This window comes from Sus scrofa, chromosome 5 (genome assembly GCF_054392235.1).
Source record: "Sus scrofa isolate SSC_HxYL_T2T_F1_AM1 chromosome 5, Sscrofa_HxYL_maternal_Yorkshire_Landrace_v2.0, whole genome shotgun sequence".
Classification (NCBI taxonomy): domain Eukaryota; kingdom Metazoa; phylum Chordata; class Mammalia; order Artiodactyla; family Suidae; genus Sus; species Sus scrofa.
The window spans coordinates 68,411,322-68,428,663 of record NC_139387.1 but is presented as its reverse complement, the minus strand read 5'-3'; the positions used below and the strand labels follow the sequence as shown (position 1 = coordinate 68,428,663).

General features: G+C 33.6%; 1 protein-coding gene across 6 annotated transcripts; it reads right to left on the bottom strand.

Moving 5' to 3' along the window:
* Nucleotides 1–9,067: 9,067 nt before the first annotated feature.
* Nucleotides 9,068–17,056, bottom strand: LOC100523789 (NKG2-A/NKG2-B type II integral membrane protein). 6 transcript variants are annotated; one of them, XM_085025129.1, is made up of 7 exons: nt 16,952–17,056; nt 16,804–16,873; nt 14,129–14,209; nt 13,597–13,650; nt 12,906–13,057; nt 11,136–11,236; nt 9,068–10,829 (listed from the first exon to the last, which is right to left on the bottom strand). In XM_085025129.1, exons 3-7 carry the CDS (start codon nt 14,163–14,165, stop codon nt 10,712–10,714), a joined length of 462 nt encoding a protein of 153 aa, XP_084881255.1. In that variant the 5' UTR covers nt 14,166–14,209; nt 16,804–16,873; nt 16,952–17,056; the 3' UTR covers nt 9,068–10,711. The 6 variants fall into 6 exon arrangements, with proteins under 6 accessions (XP_084881255.1, XP_084881252.1, XP_020948016.2 ...); XM_085025126.1 differs by adding an exon at nt 14,602–14,834 and having other exon boundaries at nt 16,804–16,979; XM_021092357.2 differs by lacking the exons at nt 16,804–16,873; nt 16,952–17,056 and adding an exon at nt 14,602–14,868.
* Nucleotides 17,057–17,342: the final 286 nt, after the last annotated feature.

The following is a 17,342-nucleotide window of genomic DNA, read 5'->3' as shown; positions in this document are numbered from 1 at the left end:
CCTATTTATTATTGGAGCTAGTCTCTGTTAAAAGTTTCTCCTTTGTGTCAACATATTTCTGTTAAAAGTTTCTCCTTTGTGTCAACATATTTCTGTTAAAAGTTTCTCCTTTGTGTCAACATATTTATATATCTGTATAGTTTAATATAGTATAAAGCACAACCTCTATCATCTAATTGATCATAATCTACCTAACACATTGGTGTAAGTATATGGCTTTAAATTAATATGTAATTTGCAGAGGTACACAGTTACTGGGCATAATTGAAGATAGGCTAAATAGTTGGCAATTTCACAATGGATTATTAGAAGCAACTATGAGGAAATGGTAGTAGAGAAGATGTCCTAGATTTGGTGATTTGGGGAGGAAAGTTTTTTTTTTTTAACTTATTTTGTCAAAGCACATTTGATTTACAATGTTCCGTTAGTTTTTCTGGTGTACAGCAAAGTGGTTCAGTTATGCCTATATATAATAGTTTGCATCTACTATCCCGAATTCCTAATCCATCCCTGCTCCACTCTTCTTCCCCCTTGGCAACCACAAGTCTGCTCTCCACGTCTGTGATTCTGCCTCTGTTTTGTAGGTAAGTTCATTTGTGTCATATTTTAGATTCCACACGTAAATGATATTATATTTGTCTTTCTGACTTCCTTCACTTAGTATGATAATCTCTAGATCCATCCACATTGCTGCAAATGGCATTATTTCATTCTTTTTATGGCTGAGTAGTATTCCATTGTATATATGTCCCGTATCTTCTTTATCCATTCATCCTGTTGATGGATATTTAAGCTGTTTCCATGTCTTGGCTTAAGAATAGTGCTGCTAGGAACAGAGAGGCATTGTATCTTTTCTAATTATAGTTTTGTCCAGATATATGCCCAGGAGTAGAATTGCTGGATCATATGGCAATTCTATTTTTAGTTTTTTGAGGAACCTCCGTACTGTTTTCCATTGTGGCTGCACCCATTCACATTTGGGGGTATTTTTTTTTTAAATATGTTAGATATCAAGTTTAAAGGTGTTGAAACATACCAAGAACTGAAGATAAAAATGACAAAGACATAGAAGAAAGAGACAATTAAAATGAATAAAGAGAGCTATATGCAGTCCAGTGTTATTGGTTTATTAGGTGGGGTTATGAGTATCTGGAGATGGATGGAACATGGGACGGTCTGGAATGACAAGAAGTGGATGTGAGTGAGGTATAGCATCTAAGCTATGTTGCTTGAATAGCACAACATAAACCATAAAAACCCTCTGAGGAGTTTTAAGCAAGGATCGACAGGTCTGATTTCCATGATATGGGTAGACCATTTGACCTGTTCAGAGGACAATCAGCTTGATATTAATGGGGATAAAGAATGAATAAGAAGAGCAATTATGTTTTCATCCAAGGTTGTGATATTAGTGAAGATGACACTAATTCAGGAGGTTACTGAGAGTTGATGATATTAAACCTTACAATAGGGGAAGACAAGAGTGGGGAGAGGGAAAAGATAAGATGTATAGTTTCCAGATTTTGCTGAATGAATTGTCGATGATACCATTAGTACAGAGGATACTATGTTAAGAAGCTTAGGGAAGGGGATGATGACCTAATATATGGGTATAATAAGGTGTAAATCCAGTAGGTATTTCTATTTTAAAATACAAATGGACTGTATGGGACATAATTGTTCACTTTCTAAATATCTTTAATTTTAGACATATTATTTAAAAATACTCTGTGGTGGAGTTCCCATCGTGGCTCAGTGGTTAACGAATACAACTAGGAACCATGAGGTTGCGGGTTCGATCCCTGGCCCTGCTCAGTGGGTTAAGGATCCCGCGTTGCCGTGATCTGTGGTGTAGGTCGCAGTCGCGGCTCGGATCCCCCACATTGCTGTGGCTCTGGCGTAGTCCGGCGGGTACAGCTCTAATTCGACCCCTAGCCTGGGAACCTCCATATGCCATGGGAGCGGCCCCAGAAAAAGGCAAAAAGACAAAAAACCCCAAAAAAACAAAAAACAAAAAACTCTGTGGTTTACAGAATTTTTTATTAGTTAAAAAAGAAAATTTGAAAGCTTATGTTTTCTCAAGGTTAACATGTATAATCACTATTACACTAAAATAACATTCAAGTGGTAGCTCACAAATGTGATTAAAAAGCAGAAAGCAAAATATTTCTTTGTAATTATTAAGTTATTAAGGACATGCGCATTTGTATTTTTTGAAGCAACGACTCACATTTGGAGTGATGCAGTTAAAAGAATGCAAACCTTGTAAAAAATACTTTTAAAGTATGTGCATTATTTACTTTTTTTTAAATACTCAGAAGTGGTCAAGTACTAGTCAATATCAGTTGTTCCTCTCTCTTGACCTATTGCTCATTTCCTTTGTCTCTTCAGCCTCATTGTTCTTTTTATTGTTACTTGCTAACACCGTTTATTTCTAATTCAAGAACTTTGGCTTTTCTACTCCCACAGACATAAATTTATTTGCCAAAACAGATTCATTATTTCCTTCAAATTTTGTCAAATGTTATCTTCTATGCCGGGACAAGCTCAGCAGGATGGGGCTGAAGAACGGGTGCTGTGGAACTTAAGGAAAAAAGTTAACATAAAACAAGACACAGAGACAGTAAAGGTGGGGACCCGGGGACTCAAGGTCTCAGGGACCAAGAGCCCTGCCTCAAGAAACCACACCCACCTTTATTGTGCTTTTTAGATGAGATCAAGTGAGAAGGGGCTATGGGTGGATGATCAAGCAAGAAGATTGGTTAAAGCAAAGAATGAAGATGGGATAAAGTAAAGGACAAGATGGAGTTTTCAGAGAAACATGTCTCACTACACTTCTAGAATTGTTCTCCTAAGCAGACTATGAATATGTTTTATTTCTTATTTTAAATTGTGTCATTTATTCTACCCCGTTTACTTGGTTTTTATATTTCTTCCTCACCAGTATCTAAACTAAGAAAGGATAGGAAGTTTGTCTTGTTCACTGATGTATCTTTAGTACATAAACAATTTATAGTAAATAGTAAATGCTCATCAAACATTTGTTTTTGAGTTTTATGTATTTTACCTTTGTATATCTGACATAACTGTAATTATTATATGTTATGTACATAAATGTATCTAGTCTTTAACTGATTGATTTGAGGGTTTACTTGGTTGCTAACAAAGTTTTCTGTTGCTCCAAGTTTATAAAAATATTCTGTAGAATTTCTAAATTGCCACATTCATATAATTTTCACTTAAGGAATAATATGACAAATACTAATGTGTCCACTATAAACCTTAGGAAATATACTATGAAATTAGATGTAAAATCTTTAATGTGCTCATTTCTAATTCCCATTTTTCTCTTTAGAAAATCCCTACTAACTATATATTTATATTTAATACATATGGCTATGTCTTGCCTATATTTTTAAAATGGATATAAGCAATGCGTAGTATGAATTTTTGGAATTATTTATATTGGCTCAAATTCATATTTTTTAATCCTTCCATATTGATATACTCAATATTGTGCTGTTTTATTCATTTTCTTCATAAAATACAGTCTATTCTGTGAATATAGTTCAGTATTTTTACCTATTTTCTTCTCTAAGGGTATTTAGATTCTTCCTTTTTTCTCCCTTTTTACTATCACTCAAAATTCTGTCTTGAATATTCTTCAGTATTTTTCCTTAACTGCATTTATAGGAGCATTTCTTCTAGAGTATGCACTTATCAGTTTGGGATGCTAGGATAAGTATATTAAAAATTTTACAAATATTGACAAATTACAGCCACTATGGAGAACAGTTTAGAGATACCTTAGAAATTTATACATAGAACTTCCATATGACCCCGCAATCCCACTCTTGGGCATCTATCCGGACAAAACTCTACTTAAAAGAGACACATGCACCCGCATGTTCATTGCAGCACTATTCACAATAGCCAGGACATGGAAACAACCCAAATGTCCATCGACAGATGACTGGATTCGGAAGAAGTGGTATATATACACAATGGAATACTACTCAGCCATAAAAAGGATGACATCATGCCATTTGCAGCAACATGGATGGAACTAGAGAATCTCATCCTGAGTGAAATGAGTCAGAAAGACAAAGGCAAATACCATATGATATCACTTATAACTGGAATCTAATATCCAGCACAAATGAACATCTCCTCAGAAAAGAAAATCATGGACTTGGAGAAGAGACTTGTGGCTGCCTGATGGGAGGGGGAGGGAGTGGGAGGGATCGGGAGCTTGGGCTTATCAGACACAACTTGGAATAGATTTACAAGGAGATCCTGCTGAATAGCATTGAGAACTATGTTTAGATACTCATGTTGCAACAGAAGAAAGGGTGGGGGAAAAGCTATAATTGTAATGTATACATGTAAGGATAACCTGACCCCCTTGCTGTACAGTGGGAAAATAAAAAAAAACCCAAAAAACAAATATTGACAAATTGCTCTCCAAAACTTTGATATTATTTGCATCAAAGCAGAAATACATACACTTCCATTTTTCCATACCATATCCATGATTTGGAATCTATAGTCTTTTAATTTTTTTAACCTCGAGAATACAAAATTTTCTCTGGATGGCTTTTTTTTTTCTTTTGTCTTTTTAGGACCACACCGACGCCATATGGAGGTTCCCAGGCTAGGGGTCTAATCGGAGCTACAGCTGCCAGCCTACGCCAGAGCCACAGAAATGCCAGATCCAAGCCGTGTCTGTGACTACACCACAGTTCACCACAACGCCGGATCCTTAACCCATGGAGGGAGGCCGGGGATAGAACCCGCAACCTCATGGTTCCTAGTTGGATTTGTTTCTGCTGTGCCGTGACAGGAACTCCTCAGGAAGTTTTAGTTTGCCTTTCCATGATTGTTCTTTATATTTAACTTTTATAATAAAATCATTCAGGGATATTTGGGTCTACTTCTTTGTGAATTGTCTCTTCACATATTTTCCTATTTTATGTTGACATGGTTGCCTTGTTAGGGACTTAACATGAGCTCTTTATATATTCTAGATAGAAATCTATTGTAAAGTGCATCCAGTGTAAGTTACTAAAAGTTTAATAACCTGTTCTCTGGTGGTAAGGGAGACCTCATTTGTAGACCTCAATTTGACTTTGTAAGTACTCTGATGATAGTCAAAGTAACGCCAGGAACAATCTCACTGAATGGAGAATTGGAAGGGAAAAGATTTATAGTGATACACCATCGTATAGTATTTACACAACTCAGATGTAGTATATGTGAATAACTGCATAAGTATAGTGTTTAGCAATTAACTACAAAATAATGTTTTGAGTATTTATCACTTTTATTGTTAATGTGATTTGCATTTTGTTTTTATAATTGAATTTTAATAAAGACTGTGTTTTAAAAATTTGCTCCCAAAATTCCTGAAATTTTAACAATCACCTCTTTGATCAGCCTGACCCAGCACACCATCCACTGATTATATAATTTGTCCTAGTCTGGGGGATATCTCTCCAATTTTAATGATATCTATCATTGTTCAGAAAATGAAGGTATTTATTTACTCATTCTTTTGTAGCAGCATTTGTACTTATGACTTGACTTTCTGGAAATTTGATTGAAAAATGTATCCTTAACCAAAAGGACTTAACAGTTTTTGATTACAGTTTCTCTTAAACTTGTGAGGACTTCTTTCATAATTAGACCTTTGATATTCATTACTTTTCCACAGGGAAATGATTTTTTTCAATTTCATTTGATTTTTATTTTATATTGCAGTATACTGATTTACAATGATGTGTTAGTTTCAGGTGTACAGTAAAGTGATCCATCCAATCACACGTATACATACATCCCACAGGGAAATTATTTTTCTTTCCATCACCTTTATTGAATGGTCTCTTCTTTCCTTACTTGCCCCATCATATTTATTGTTCAATAAGTTGTTCAAATTTCTAGGCAATTTTTCTCCTAGAATTTGGTTCAGTTCCTTGGACTAATCCCAAAATATATTCATCATGCCCTTCATCAACATGGTCTTGACTATTTTTGGTGTTTGCCACTTTACATGATTTGAAATTGAGTGGTACAGAACTCAGTCCCAGCTGCAGACCCTGCAGCTGCCTGGGAACAAGCTTCAGTTCCCTTTTGCTGTGATCAGTGGAAGACACTGTCTTAGCCAATCTCTCACAGACCAAATAATTCTTATGCAAGTCTAGGCTTCCAGAGAAGTTTCAGCACAATATTGGAGCCAAAGACTATGAGATGACTGCATTTGAGAAGATAAGAGAATCAGCCTGACTTTACCCACATTACCCTCCCTCCAAAGTACACACCTTAGGGCCAAGAGGGACATTTTAAGCACATCATTTCTTTCATCAGGAAACATAAAAGAGTATGAGCGAGCATGCAGCTTTCTGAGCTATATGGGGCACTGCCAAACAGGCTCATTTCTGTCTTGTCTCACCCAGTGTACTGCATCATGATATACATAACTAGAGAATGAGAAGAGGCTGAGAGAGAAACAAATAGGACTCTCAAAGAGATCAAGGGATGCAGATCTTACTGTGCCATAGTCTCCATCAAGAGACATGAGCCACTTGCATTTGCCCTATTGGCCCAGAGTCACCCTCAGTAATAAGTGCACTTCACCCACAAACACCCAAACCCTGTGGCCACCTCCCTGTGGGCATGCCCAACTGCAGCAGAGAAAGTGAGATCTGGTAGATGGCCGGAGAGAATACGCAGAAACTGAGCCTGAATCTGAAGGCCAGCAAGAGACCACAAACAAGAACTTTAGTATCACATTTCTGAAAACAAAAGAAAGGCTTTTAGCACCCAGCCTGGTGTATTGAAAGACTGTGATGAGGTATACAAGCTCAAAAATTCTACCACAAGAGGGAGCACAAAAGTGTGGAGCAAGTACCTCCATAGAAAGCCCTAGAAAGCTTCAGAATCACTAGCAGTTCTGATGGAAGGTGATTCTCCCCTGATGTCAGTTAGAAGATAGGAGACGGTGACAGCCACTTCAAATGCAAAGCAACACAAAACTTCAAAAAGCATGAAAAATGCCATCACCAAAAGATCACAGTAATTTTCCAGCAACCAACCTCAAAGACATGGAAATCTATTATGATTTAACCAATAAAGAATTCAAAATAGCTGTTTTAGAGAAGCTCAGTGAGCTACAAGAAAAAAGAAAGATAATTCAACACTGTAAGGGAAACAATATATGAAAAAAAAATTAGGTTAACAAAATAATAGAAGTCATAAAAAGAGCCAAATGCAAATGGAAGAATGCAATAAGTGAAATGAAAGTACAGTGGAGAGTATCAAACCAGGATGGATCAAGCAAAAGAAAGAATTTGTGAAATAAAGGACAAGACCTTTGAAATTATCCAGTCAGAAGAGAAGAAAGAAAGAACAACCAAAAAAGTAAAGAAAGCTCATGGGATATCATCAAAAGAACCAATTTGCAGATTATTGCAAAAAAAAAAAAAAAGGGACTCTATGCAATGTTGGGGAGATATAAATTTATATAACAATTATGAAAAACAGTACAGAGGATCCTCCAGTCCTATTTCTGGATTTATATTCACATTAAATGAAAACAGGATCTCAAAGAGATTTCTATACTCTCATATTCATTACAATATACTCGCAATAGCCAAGGTATGGAAGCAACATGTGTCTATAAAAAGATGCATAGATAAATAAAATGTAGTATAAGTAAATATATACAACATATTATTATTCATCCATTTGAAAAAGAGAATATTGTTATTTTTGTTTTTAATCTCATTTTTGAGAGCAACCTTAAAAGCCCTGTGAGTAATTCTGTTATTCATCACTTGCTGTATGCTAAGAAGTATAATTGAGGTCAGAAAGTTGTGTGATGAAAGTATGAGGTCTTAAAAGCTTGCAGTTCATTAACACAAAAGAAAACCCAACACAAACAACTTTCATTTAGTGAATAACATGCTTTTTCATTAGAAAAAAAATAAGATTAACAGAAATTTTCCTATTTTGAAAGAAAAACTGAATTATTTAAAGTTATAAACTGATTTTCATGCCGTAAGTTTTTATTTTCCAAATTAATAAAATGAAGAAATGTGTTTATGGAAACAAAGAGATTATTTCCATTATAAAATTGGAGAGAGAAATAATAATCTGACATATTTTTGCTTCTTAACCATTTGACTTAGCTGTGTAAATCAGTTTGAAATGAGCTAACTGCAAAATATTCACTAAAAAGAAAATTATGTAGTCTCAGGAGTCATGTTTACTAATATTACTTTTGCCATTGCTTTTATAGCTATTTTTCAAAGTTAGTAACAAGTGAAATTATCTCTTTAGGCTAAAGAAAGATTTAAACTAGACAACTAATCAATACATATATGTCCAACACACATATATATTTATGTACTAATATAGACTACTAATATTTTTTTCACATGGAGATTTAAAAAAAAATAGACTATCAATCATATCTCCAAGCATATTATTAGTATAAATAATATAAATGCAGTCACTGCAGTAGCTGATAGCCAAGTTTGGTAAGGGGCGACTTGAAATGTGGGTATTCAAATTTAATTTTTAACTTGTTAAAAATAAATAAAATTGTAATATTGGTTCCTCATTCACACCAGCCACATTTAACAGTGATGTAGAAAATTTCCAACTTCACAGAAAATTCTCTAACCAAAATAGAACCCTCTTTTCCGTATGTAGAAGACAATAACTAAAAATTTGAAAATCCTTATATGGTTTTTAAATTCAATAGTAAATGTCTAAATAATGGATGGGACACAGAAATTATCACAATGAATGTTCACAAGTCATATGAGAATTACAAAGAAAATATAAAACCAAAAGTCTGTCTTGTGAGGTCTTGATTGACTTGAATGTGTATCTTACAAACAAAAAAAAAACAAAGCAAAAATCCAAGCATACAACACAAGAAACCAAAAATGGAAAAGCTAAAATTAGGTGAAATTAAAACCAAATGAAGTAGGAGTAACAACAAATAGTACAAAATCAAGACAAAGAGCAAAATCACAAGAGAGAGGAACAACACAGCCAGATATACTCTCATTGAAAACATTTAATAAAATTGATAAAAGCCTATTAAAATTTTTTTGAAAAGAAATAAATCTTTTATATCTCTAGTCAATATGGGGATATGGTTTTTACAGATATTAAACTGATAAAAAAGCATAATTATGAATATATTGTAATATCTATATAAAATTTTAAAAATTCTAAAATGCAAATTACCAGAATACAGCACAATAAATAGAAACCTGAGTAAATCAAATGCATATGTAAGGAAATTGAGTTCATTATATAAGCCTTCCTACAAAGAAGCTCTAGGAGTTCAGACGGCATTGGTAGTGAATAATAACACTTAAAAATGTAGCAGTGCTCTTTCACAAAACCTGTCAAGTACATAACATAAATGAAAACTCAAATCTTTGTCAATATAAATGAAGAAAAAAATACATATGCTGAGTTTTTTAAAAAAGGACAATACAGATAATCACTGAAATTTTTGTTTCAGACATGCAAGATTGGTTTAACTTAGATAAATGTAATTTATTTCATAATCATTATACAGAGAAAACATTTATCATTCCATGGATGGAAAAATAGTACAAACATAACATGAATTGGTTGTAAAATTTGTTTAAAAATGAGAATATTATGGACTTGCTTTCATGTGAGAAAACATATGATGAAAAAAGCCTTAAGACAAAACTAATATTGGAGGATAAAATATTGAAATATTTTCCTCAAAGATAGGGAAGGATATACATAGAAATTTTACTGTACCTTCTATTCAACATTGGAAGTAAAACCCAAACCAATAAAAATAACTCAAGAAAAAAAATAATTACACTTGGAAAGAAGAAATAACGTGTGATTATTTAAAGATGCAATAGTTTTGTATATAAAAATCCAGGAGAATATATTAAGGATACCATTTACAAAAGGCTTAAGTGTGAAATACCCATGTATCTTTAAGATTTTAACATAGAATAATACAAAATACAAAATATAATCAGGAGAAATTATAGAAAAACCTAATTCATGGAAGGATAAAGCATGATTTTGACTGGAAATGCCAATATTGTAAAGATGAAATATCTTTACAAATTACCTTAAACATTAAATGCAGTCCCAAACATAATTCCAGGAGTTTTTTTTTTTTAATTTTAAACAGCTTTATTGGAGTGTAATTTACACAGCATAACATGTATCAACTGAAAGCATATAAATCAGTGATTTTTTTATAATATGTTCAGAGAGTTTACAACCATCAACACTAACAAATTCTAGAAGTTTTTATTACCCCCCAAAGAGACTTTGTAGTGCTTATCAGTCATTTTCTAACTCCGTCTCTCCTCAGTCCTTGGTAACCACTAATCCACTTTCTGCCTCTATGGGAATTACCTATTCTTGATATTCATATAAATGGGCTTACACCATATGTGATCTCTTAGAAAGGTTGAAAGCCATAAACATATTGTTGAGCAAAAAAAGCCAAGCAAAAAGTAATGATATCTGTACTTTGGGGTATATATTATGTTTCAATAGTTTTTGAAAAAACTTTCATATATTCCGTATTTCATATATGAATAACATAATTCGTCTAAAACATATGCAATCATAATATCATTGCCATTTCATGAAAGACAATGTTACCCAACAGAATCCAAATTCATATGCTTTATTTCTTAAGTTTATGCTTGCAATTATATGCATTTGGAAAGTCGCAGTTTTCTGCTTTAATGCCCATTGGGTATAGAACTGCACAGTTACGTTTACCAGGTGATCTATCTGTTATCCTGCAATAGATAAAAATGTACATTCTGTTATACTACGTGGGGGCAATCCAAGAAACAAAATCATTTTCTGTATAACTGTAATAGAAGAATATTTTAACAATGGGTAGTGATGCTCTTCATATAATTTAGTGAGAGGTGGTTATTAGGAAAACAGAGTAGTCCATTCTTTAATATTTATGTCAACATTTCATTAACTTTAACATCATTCTTCATTTTTCTACAGTTCAACTAAAGCAAATATTATTATTCTTAAAAATTATTGTTAGTATTTTTCCTCCTCTATATAGTATTATTTTTAAAACTTACTTTAGTGTGCAAGTTGAACCATTTATCCACATCCATGGATGACCACGGCTTTTACGAGAGACTGCAAGCCATAACACACTTGATAGGGATTCCAGGAATTTCTACCCCAAAATAAACAATTTTCACTTAATCATTATAAAAGATTTTATTATTTTTTTAAATGCTAGTAGTGTATTCTTTCATAGGTTCCTTAGGTTTCTGAATAAAATGAGAGTGTTGTATTCTAACTCTGAAGACATTAAAATTTTGAAAAGCACTTTCCATATTGCCAAAAACTTTTGCCAGCATCTGTACTTTTGATTTAAAATTAACCTTTAAACATTTATATTCGAAGTCATATTGGTTTTTTCTTAACAAGGAAAATTCTAACTCATATAATTTGTTACTCATGCTAACAAAACTAACTTAGAAAAGCTTTAAATAAGCTTCAGATACTGTGACATTCATTTCTCCGGATGCTGTGACTTTATCAATAGATTTCTCTACTATGTTTCTCAGAGTTTGAATTTTAGAAGGATATTAAGGGATTGAAATTGAAGGTAATAAGTGATGTGAAAGCCAAAGATTTGGTTTTTTGGACTCTCACCATTCTTTGACTAGATAAACCCCAAACGATCTGCTTTTGATTGGTGGAATCTAATGGACCAGATAAAGGATCAGGGACTCATTTCTCTCTGCTATGCCCTGCTTGGTACAACTGTAAACACAGGGACTCATGAAAGACACAAGTAAATAACTCTAGAAGGTGGAATGAGAAAGATGAAATGGTTTGAGACCCTGGGATTAGGGAACAACAATTGGGCCGTCTTATATTTCCCACCCTATAAAACAAAGAGACCCAGGCCTGCTGCTTCCCAATGCCCAACCTGTCCCTAGAAGGTGGCACAGGTGAGCCATTCCTCTTCAGTGCTGAAGGGAATCCTGAGGGCAACACCAGGCAAGTCTAACAAGGTAGTCCAGCAGGACACCTGCTAACAGTAAGCAGCCAGAGGAAGTGCTCCCCCTCCTGCCACTAAGAGACACCAGAATTGGGGAGTGGAGGGTGGAGGTGGGTCAGCAAAGGGGATCCTATAACTAAAAATATTGGACTCAGGAAGCCTCTTTATCCCTGAGATCCATCCTCAACCAGAAATACTGGATTGAACTGATTTTACAATGTTATATTTACATAATGAGCCGTGAAAATGAATAAATTACACATAAACACAATGATGTAGAGGAACTGCAAAAATATCATGGGAATGATAAGAGACAGGAACAAAAACACATGCTGTATCATTTCATGTGTATGAAGTTCAAAAACAAAGAGATACCATAATATCAAAAGTCAGGATCCTGGTTAAAAAGGAGTGAGGGGAAGTGATGAGAGAAGGTAGAGGAGTGGGGCTTCAGGGAAGTAGAAACTTCGATTCCATGATCTGATTTGCAATTGCCTGGATCTGTACACTTTGTGGTCAATAAGCAAAATCATGATATGTTTAATTTCCTTGATATATGGTAAAATAAATAGCACAGTTTATTTTAGAAAATAATAGCATTTGTTAACAGTATGGTTTTCCATGAAAAGCAAAAACTGGAAATTATCATTTGTGCATTAATGATATAAAAATACAAATAAAATATCATAAGGTCATATTCCATTGTTTAATGGAATGCTAACAGATCTTAAAATAAATGAACTACAAATATGTACGCATGCGTGAACTCTACAAATGTAATATTGACTGAATCCAGCCTTTAATAAAATGTTTGAAACATTTAATAACTCACCATTTCTTCTTCATTATCTATACGAAGTAGAGTAGAATTCCGTGAAGCACAGGCCATCAAACTCTCATTCCATGTCTTTTTTTCAGTAGTAGCATAATAGCAATTATTGGAATATGTAAACCATTCCTTTGGACAATTACCACAATGAAATTCTGAAGAAAAATTATTAAATATTATCCGAAACAATTTAAATTTAAAAAATTAAAATTAACTTACATATATATGTAAGTATATACACACACATATATATATGTAAATGTATATATAACATCTCTATGCACCCTCAAGGCTGGGGCACATAAAACAAACCACACTCATACGCATTCATGGAGAAGGGTCAGTCTCTTATTCCCCAATGTACATCTCCATATAAAGCAAACGCACACAAAAAATTCTCTCTTTACATTACCTGAAAATCAAGAAGTGAAACCACTCCTTTAGAATAGCAAAGTTATTTGTCTCTTATCATATTAGAGCAGGAGGAAATTTGAGCCAATTGGCAACAAAGGGTATGGTGATCACATTGTTGCACAGGGAGAAACACGCTCCTCTAATCATTACATATGAATATTTATTGCCTGAGTCTTATAATTTATTTTCTCCCCCCAAGTCAAGTCTTATTTTCTCAAGCCTAAGATAGAAACAAAATACAAACTGTATTTGTATCAGAATTTTGAAAATCATTAGGTACCTTTCTGGAGCCTTGTGATTGGAGAGGAGTCATTCTGCTCTGGTATTACAGTAGCTACAGAAGTAATCATTATAGAGATTAATATTGCTCTAAATATATCAAAATGACTTTAGTTTCTTAGTTTGAAATTTGGTTTATTGTTTAGGATTAGAATAATCTGGAATAACGTTGATTTTTATCAAGAAAGATGAATGAAGTCATGAAGATTAGGTGGAAAAGCTATTTTAAAAGCCTCAAGGAACAGACTCCCCCACTTCTTACAGCATTTGTTTTAACCAATCTCAAGAATTAATTTGTATTTCTCAATAAGATCTTTCAATCTCCTAAGGCAGGTGTTTGAGTTATGAAATCAGAATATATGTATGTACTCTTTATAATTATTTTGTATTGTATACTTTCGACAAATTCAGGGTAACTATTTCACACTAGTCTAAACGCATGCATTTTAATGAGAGGCCTATTCCATATTATGAGGTGCTTAGAGGCATTGACGTTAAAAAGTTCCCTTACGATTTTTCAAGAATTTACTTACCGGGAGTAACAACTATCATTGCTACCACAGCGAACATCAAGCCAAGACAGATGATTCCCAGGGTCCCAGCAACAAGCTTCTCTGGAAGCCATGATTCAGGAGAGAAAAGGAAACATCATAAGGAGATATGCAGGCAATTTCTTAGAAAGTTGACATACAAGAGAACTCACAAGCACAGGGAGTCATATACATGAACTTGGACCCCAAACCCATTTCCACCATTGTAATCCTTCTCTCAGAATATTCCACTGCATTTCCAGCAAATATAACACTTCCCAAATTGCTGATCAGACTAAAAATTACAACAATGCCAGAATAAAATCAGAATTCACATTAGAACACCATATCCAACTTTAAGCTCTGTTCGTCAAAATGAAAAATTTGTAAACTTATCCCCTATTCTTCTCCACATCTCTGCACCCTACCTGCATGTCCTAGGATGGTTCACTCGTATGACTGTTAAAATGTTTTACCTTGGCAGTGGTGGTTCTTATCATTCCCTTGAAGATTCTTAGAAGCATTCTGAAGATTCAGTTCTGTATAGACTATTTCCTGCTCAGTTATTGAAATGGAACTTTTAGTGTCCTTAAGTTTTATTTGTCGCCTCTTAGAGTTGTTGGCTACGTTCAGTTCTGCATAAGTAACTCCTTGGTTATTCATCTTTGTGGCCGAGTGATGTCAAGAACTGTGCTCTAAGATAAGTGTACTTAGGAAAAAATGACATGAGTTATGTTGAGATGCCTAGTAGAGTAAAATGGGCGGAGTGAAATGTATTAGTGCTCATTTTGCAGCTGAAGAATCTTAAGGCCTGGTTCTAAACTCCTTAGAGCTTTAGACAAATGTCTCATGGTAGAATATGTTTTGAAAAAGATATTCTACATTTGACAATATGATATCAGCTGAAACAATGAAAAGCAATAAATTATGGAGGAATAAAAAAGTTTATGACTAATAACTTCATTAATTTAAAGTCAGATTCCACAGACATGTTTTAACACTATCATAATGCTTGTGTTAAAAGTTAAAATGTATTAGAAAAGAGACTCACCTATATTATAATAATTTTGAAATCCAATAATGATTAAAGAGAGTACTCTAAGAATGTGGAAAGAATAATGTCATCTACAGCAATTTTCTATGCTAAATTACATTATTTGGTGACATATTTATTTATTAAAAGAGGTTACCGAAAGGTTTTTTTTTGAATGGTTGAGGACTTCTGAGAAAACATTAAAAATTTAAAAAATATTTCATATATTGGAAAATGTTACATGACACACTAAACTTATACATAAGCTAAACAATAATGAAAATAAAACAACAGAAAAAAGATTTAAAAATACTTATTTTACAAAATTAATTGATAATTGATTTAATGGCTAAAATATGAACCCATAAAATGATAAACAAGCATAGGTCATTTACGGAAGAACATTATGGGTTCAAACTTCCAGAAAGAGCCTACAGATGTCAAAGTTAGTAAGGGTCATTTTAGTTGTGTAAGTGATGGTAATACTTATAAAAAATTACTTGTAAGAAATCCAGGTAATATATCTTAATAATTCAGTCAAAAGGCTCAATAATCAGAAATATCTGGAAATTAATTCTGGCTTTGAAACTTATAAAATTGTGATCTTTAAAAAAATTATTTAGTATCTAGTAACCTATTTTACTAATCTAAAGTGAAAATACAAATATGTAAGATATACCACATGTAACGCTGAGCACTTAACCTGGCACTTATAGTTTTCAATAAATATTAATTTTAATTCTTATGTTAGTCACAATTTCAATGTTACTATTTCTGATTTATATCTGTTAGACCCTGTAAAATAATTTATTAAGTCAAAGGGTCTCTGAGTTCCTGTGGTGGCGCAGTAGAAACAAATCTGACTAGGAACCATGAGGTTTCTGGTTTGATCCCTGGCTTTGCTCAGTGGGTTAAGGATCCGGTGTTGCTGAGGCTGTGGTGTAGGTCGGCAGCTGCAGCTCCAATTAGACCCCTAGCCTGGGAATCGCCATATGCCGCAGGTGCAGCCCTAAAAAGACAAAAAAAAAAAAAAAAAAAAAAAAAAAGGAAGTGTCTTTAACTACTCTGGTGCCTCTTTTTTGCAATATCTGATTTTTTTAAAAAATTATCTTTTTATTAATTATAATTAAGTTTAAATTAGTTTAGAAGTGAACTTACCTTGATTTTTATTAAAAATCAAGCTACTTTTTTTCGGTCTAAATATATGCATAAGGAATTACCTATTGCCTTTGTTATGCCATGAATTCCTTTCCAAGAATCTATTTATAAATGTTGAGCAAAATATAACTTAACTTATTATTACACAAAAAACCCTATTATTATAAAATTCCAAAAGAATTGTTCCTTGTAATGATGTTTGTGGGTTTAAGTTAAAGTTGTATTGATTTACAAACTGAAATATGCATATGTGTTATGCACTTGACTAACTTCCTAAAGAAAGTAATTTGAATACTTTAAGAAATCTTCCAATATTTTTCATATTTTATGGTTTCTTTTTACCCCAATTTTTCAAACAAAAACATGAATGTTCTGCTTTGATTTTGCTGTATATTAATTGTACATCAATTGCATCATATCTAACATTTGCTATTTTCCACTTAAGTGAAGTAGGCTAGTAGAGAGACAGGAGAGGAGGCACACCTACCTTCTACTGGTCAGAAAGTAGTGCATCCTTTAGGAGGCCAGGTTACATTTATAAAAGAAACCTGTTCTATCTGGGTAATAAAAGGAAAAATTTAAAAACATAAATTCAGGACAACAGTAAACAATGTCTGTGACCTTCACACACCAACCTGTGAGGGCTCAGAGTGAGGCAAGAGTGGAAACAGCAGATTTCTCATCAATGTGTCACTTAAGGTTTGAACAGGAAACTCTCACACTTGGGCTATTTTAATGTCAGTTTATTTCACACACACCTCTAGAATATAAGAGACTTGGGGCTCCAATTGAAAGGACAAATGGACCTCTAAGTATGTCATTTAGATTTTCCACTTTCAAAGGCCTCTTAGAAATTGTTTTCAAGATGTAGAGAGACAGAAGTTCAACCACTTATGCCGTTAACATCTTTCCATTGCAATCACAAATACTGCAAACTTTCCTTTTTTTTTTTTTTTTTTTGAGGTTCCCAGGCTAGGGGTCTAATTGGATCTGCCTATGAACGCCAGATCCAAGCCATGTGTGCGA

Coding starts and splice junctions, on each gene's coding strand:
- LOC100523789 (XM_085025126.1), bottom strand. CDS start 14,788: ATGAATAACCAAGGAGTTACTTATGCAGAACTGAACGTAGCCAACAAC. Junction 13,058..13,596: donor AATCACAAGGCTCCAGAAAG/GTACCTAATGAT, acceptor ATTTTTCTTCAG/AATTTCATTGTGGTAATTGT. Junction 10,830..11,135: donor GGTTCAACTTGCACACTAAA/GTAAGTTTTAAA, acceptor TATCTATTGCAG/GATAACAGATAGATCACCTG.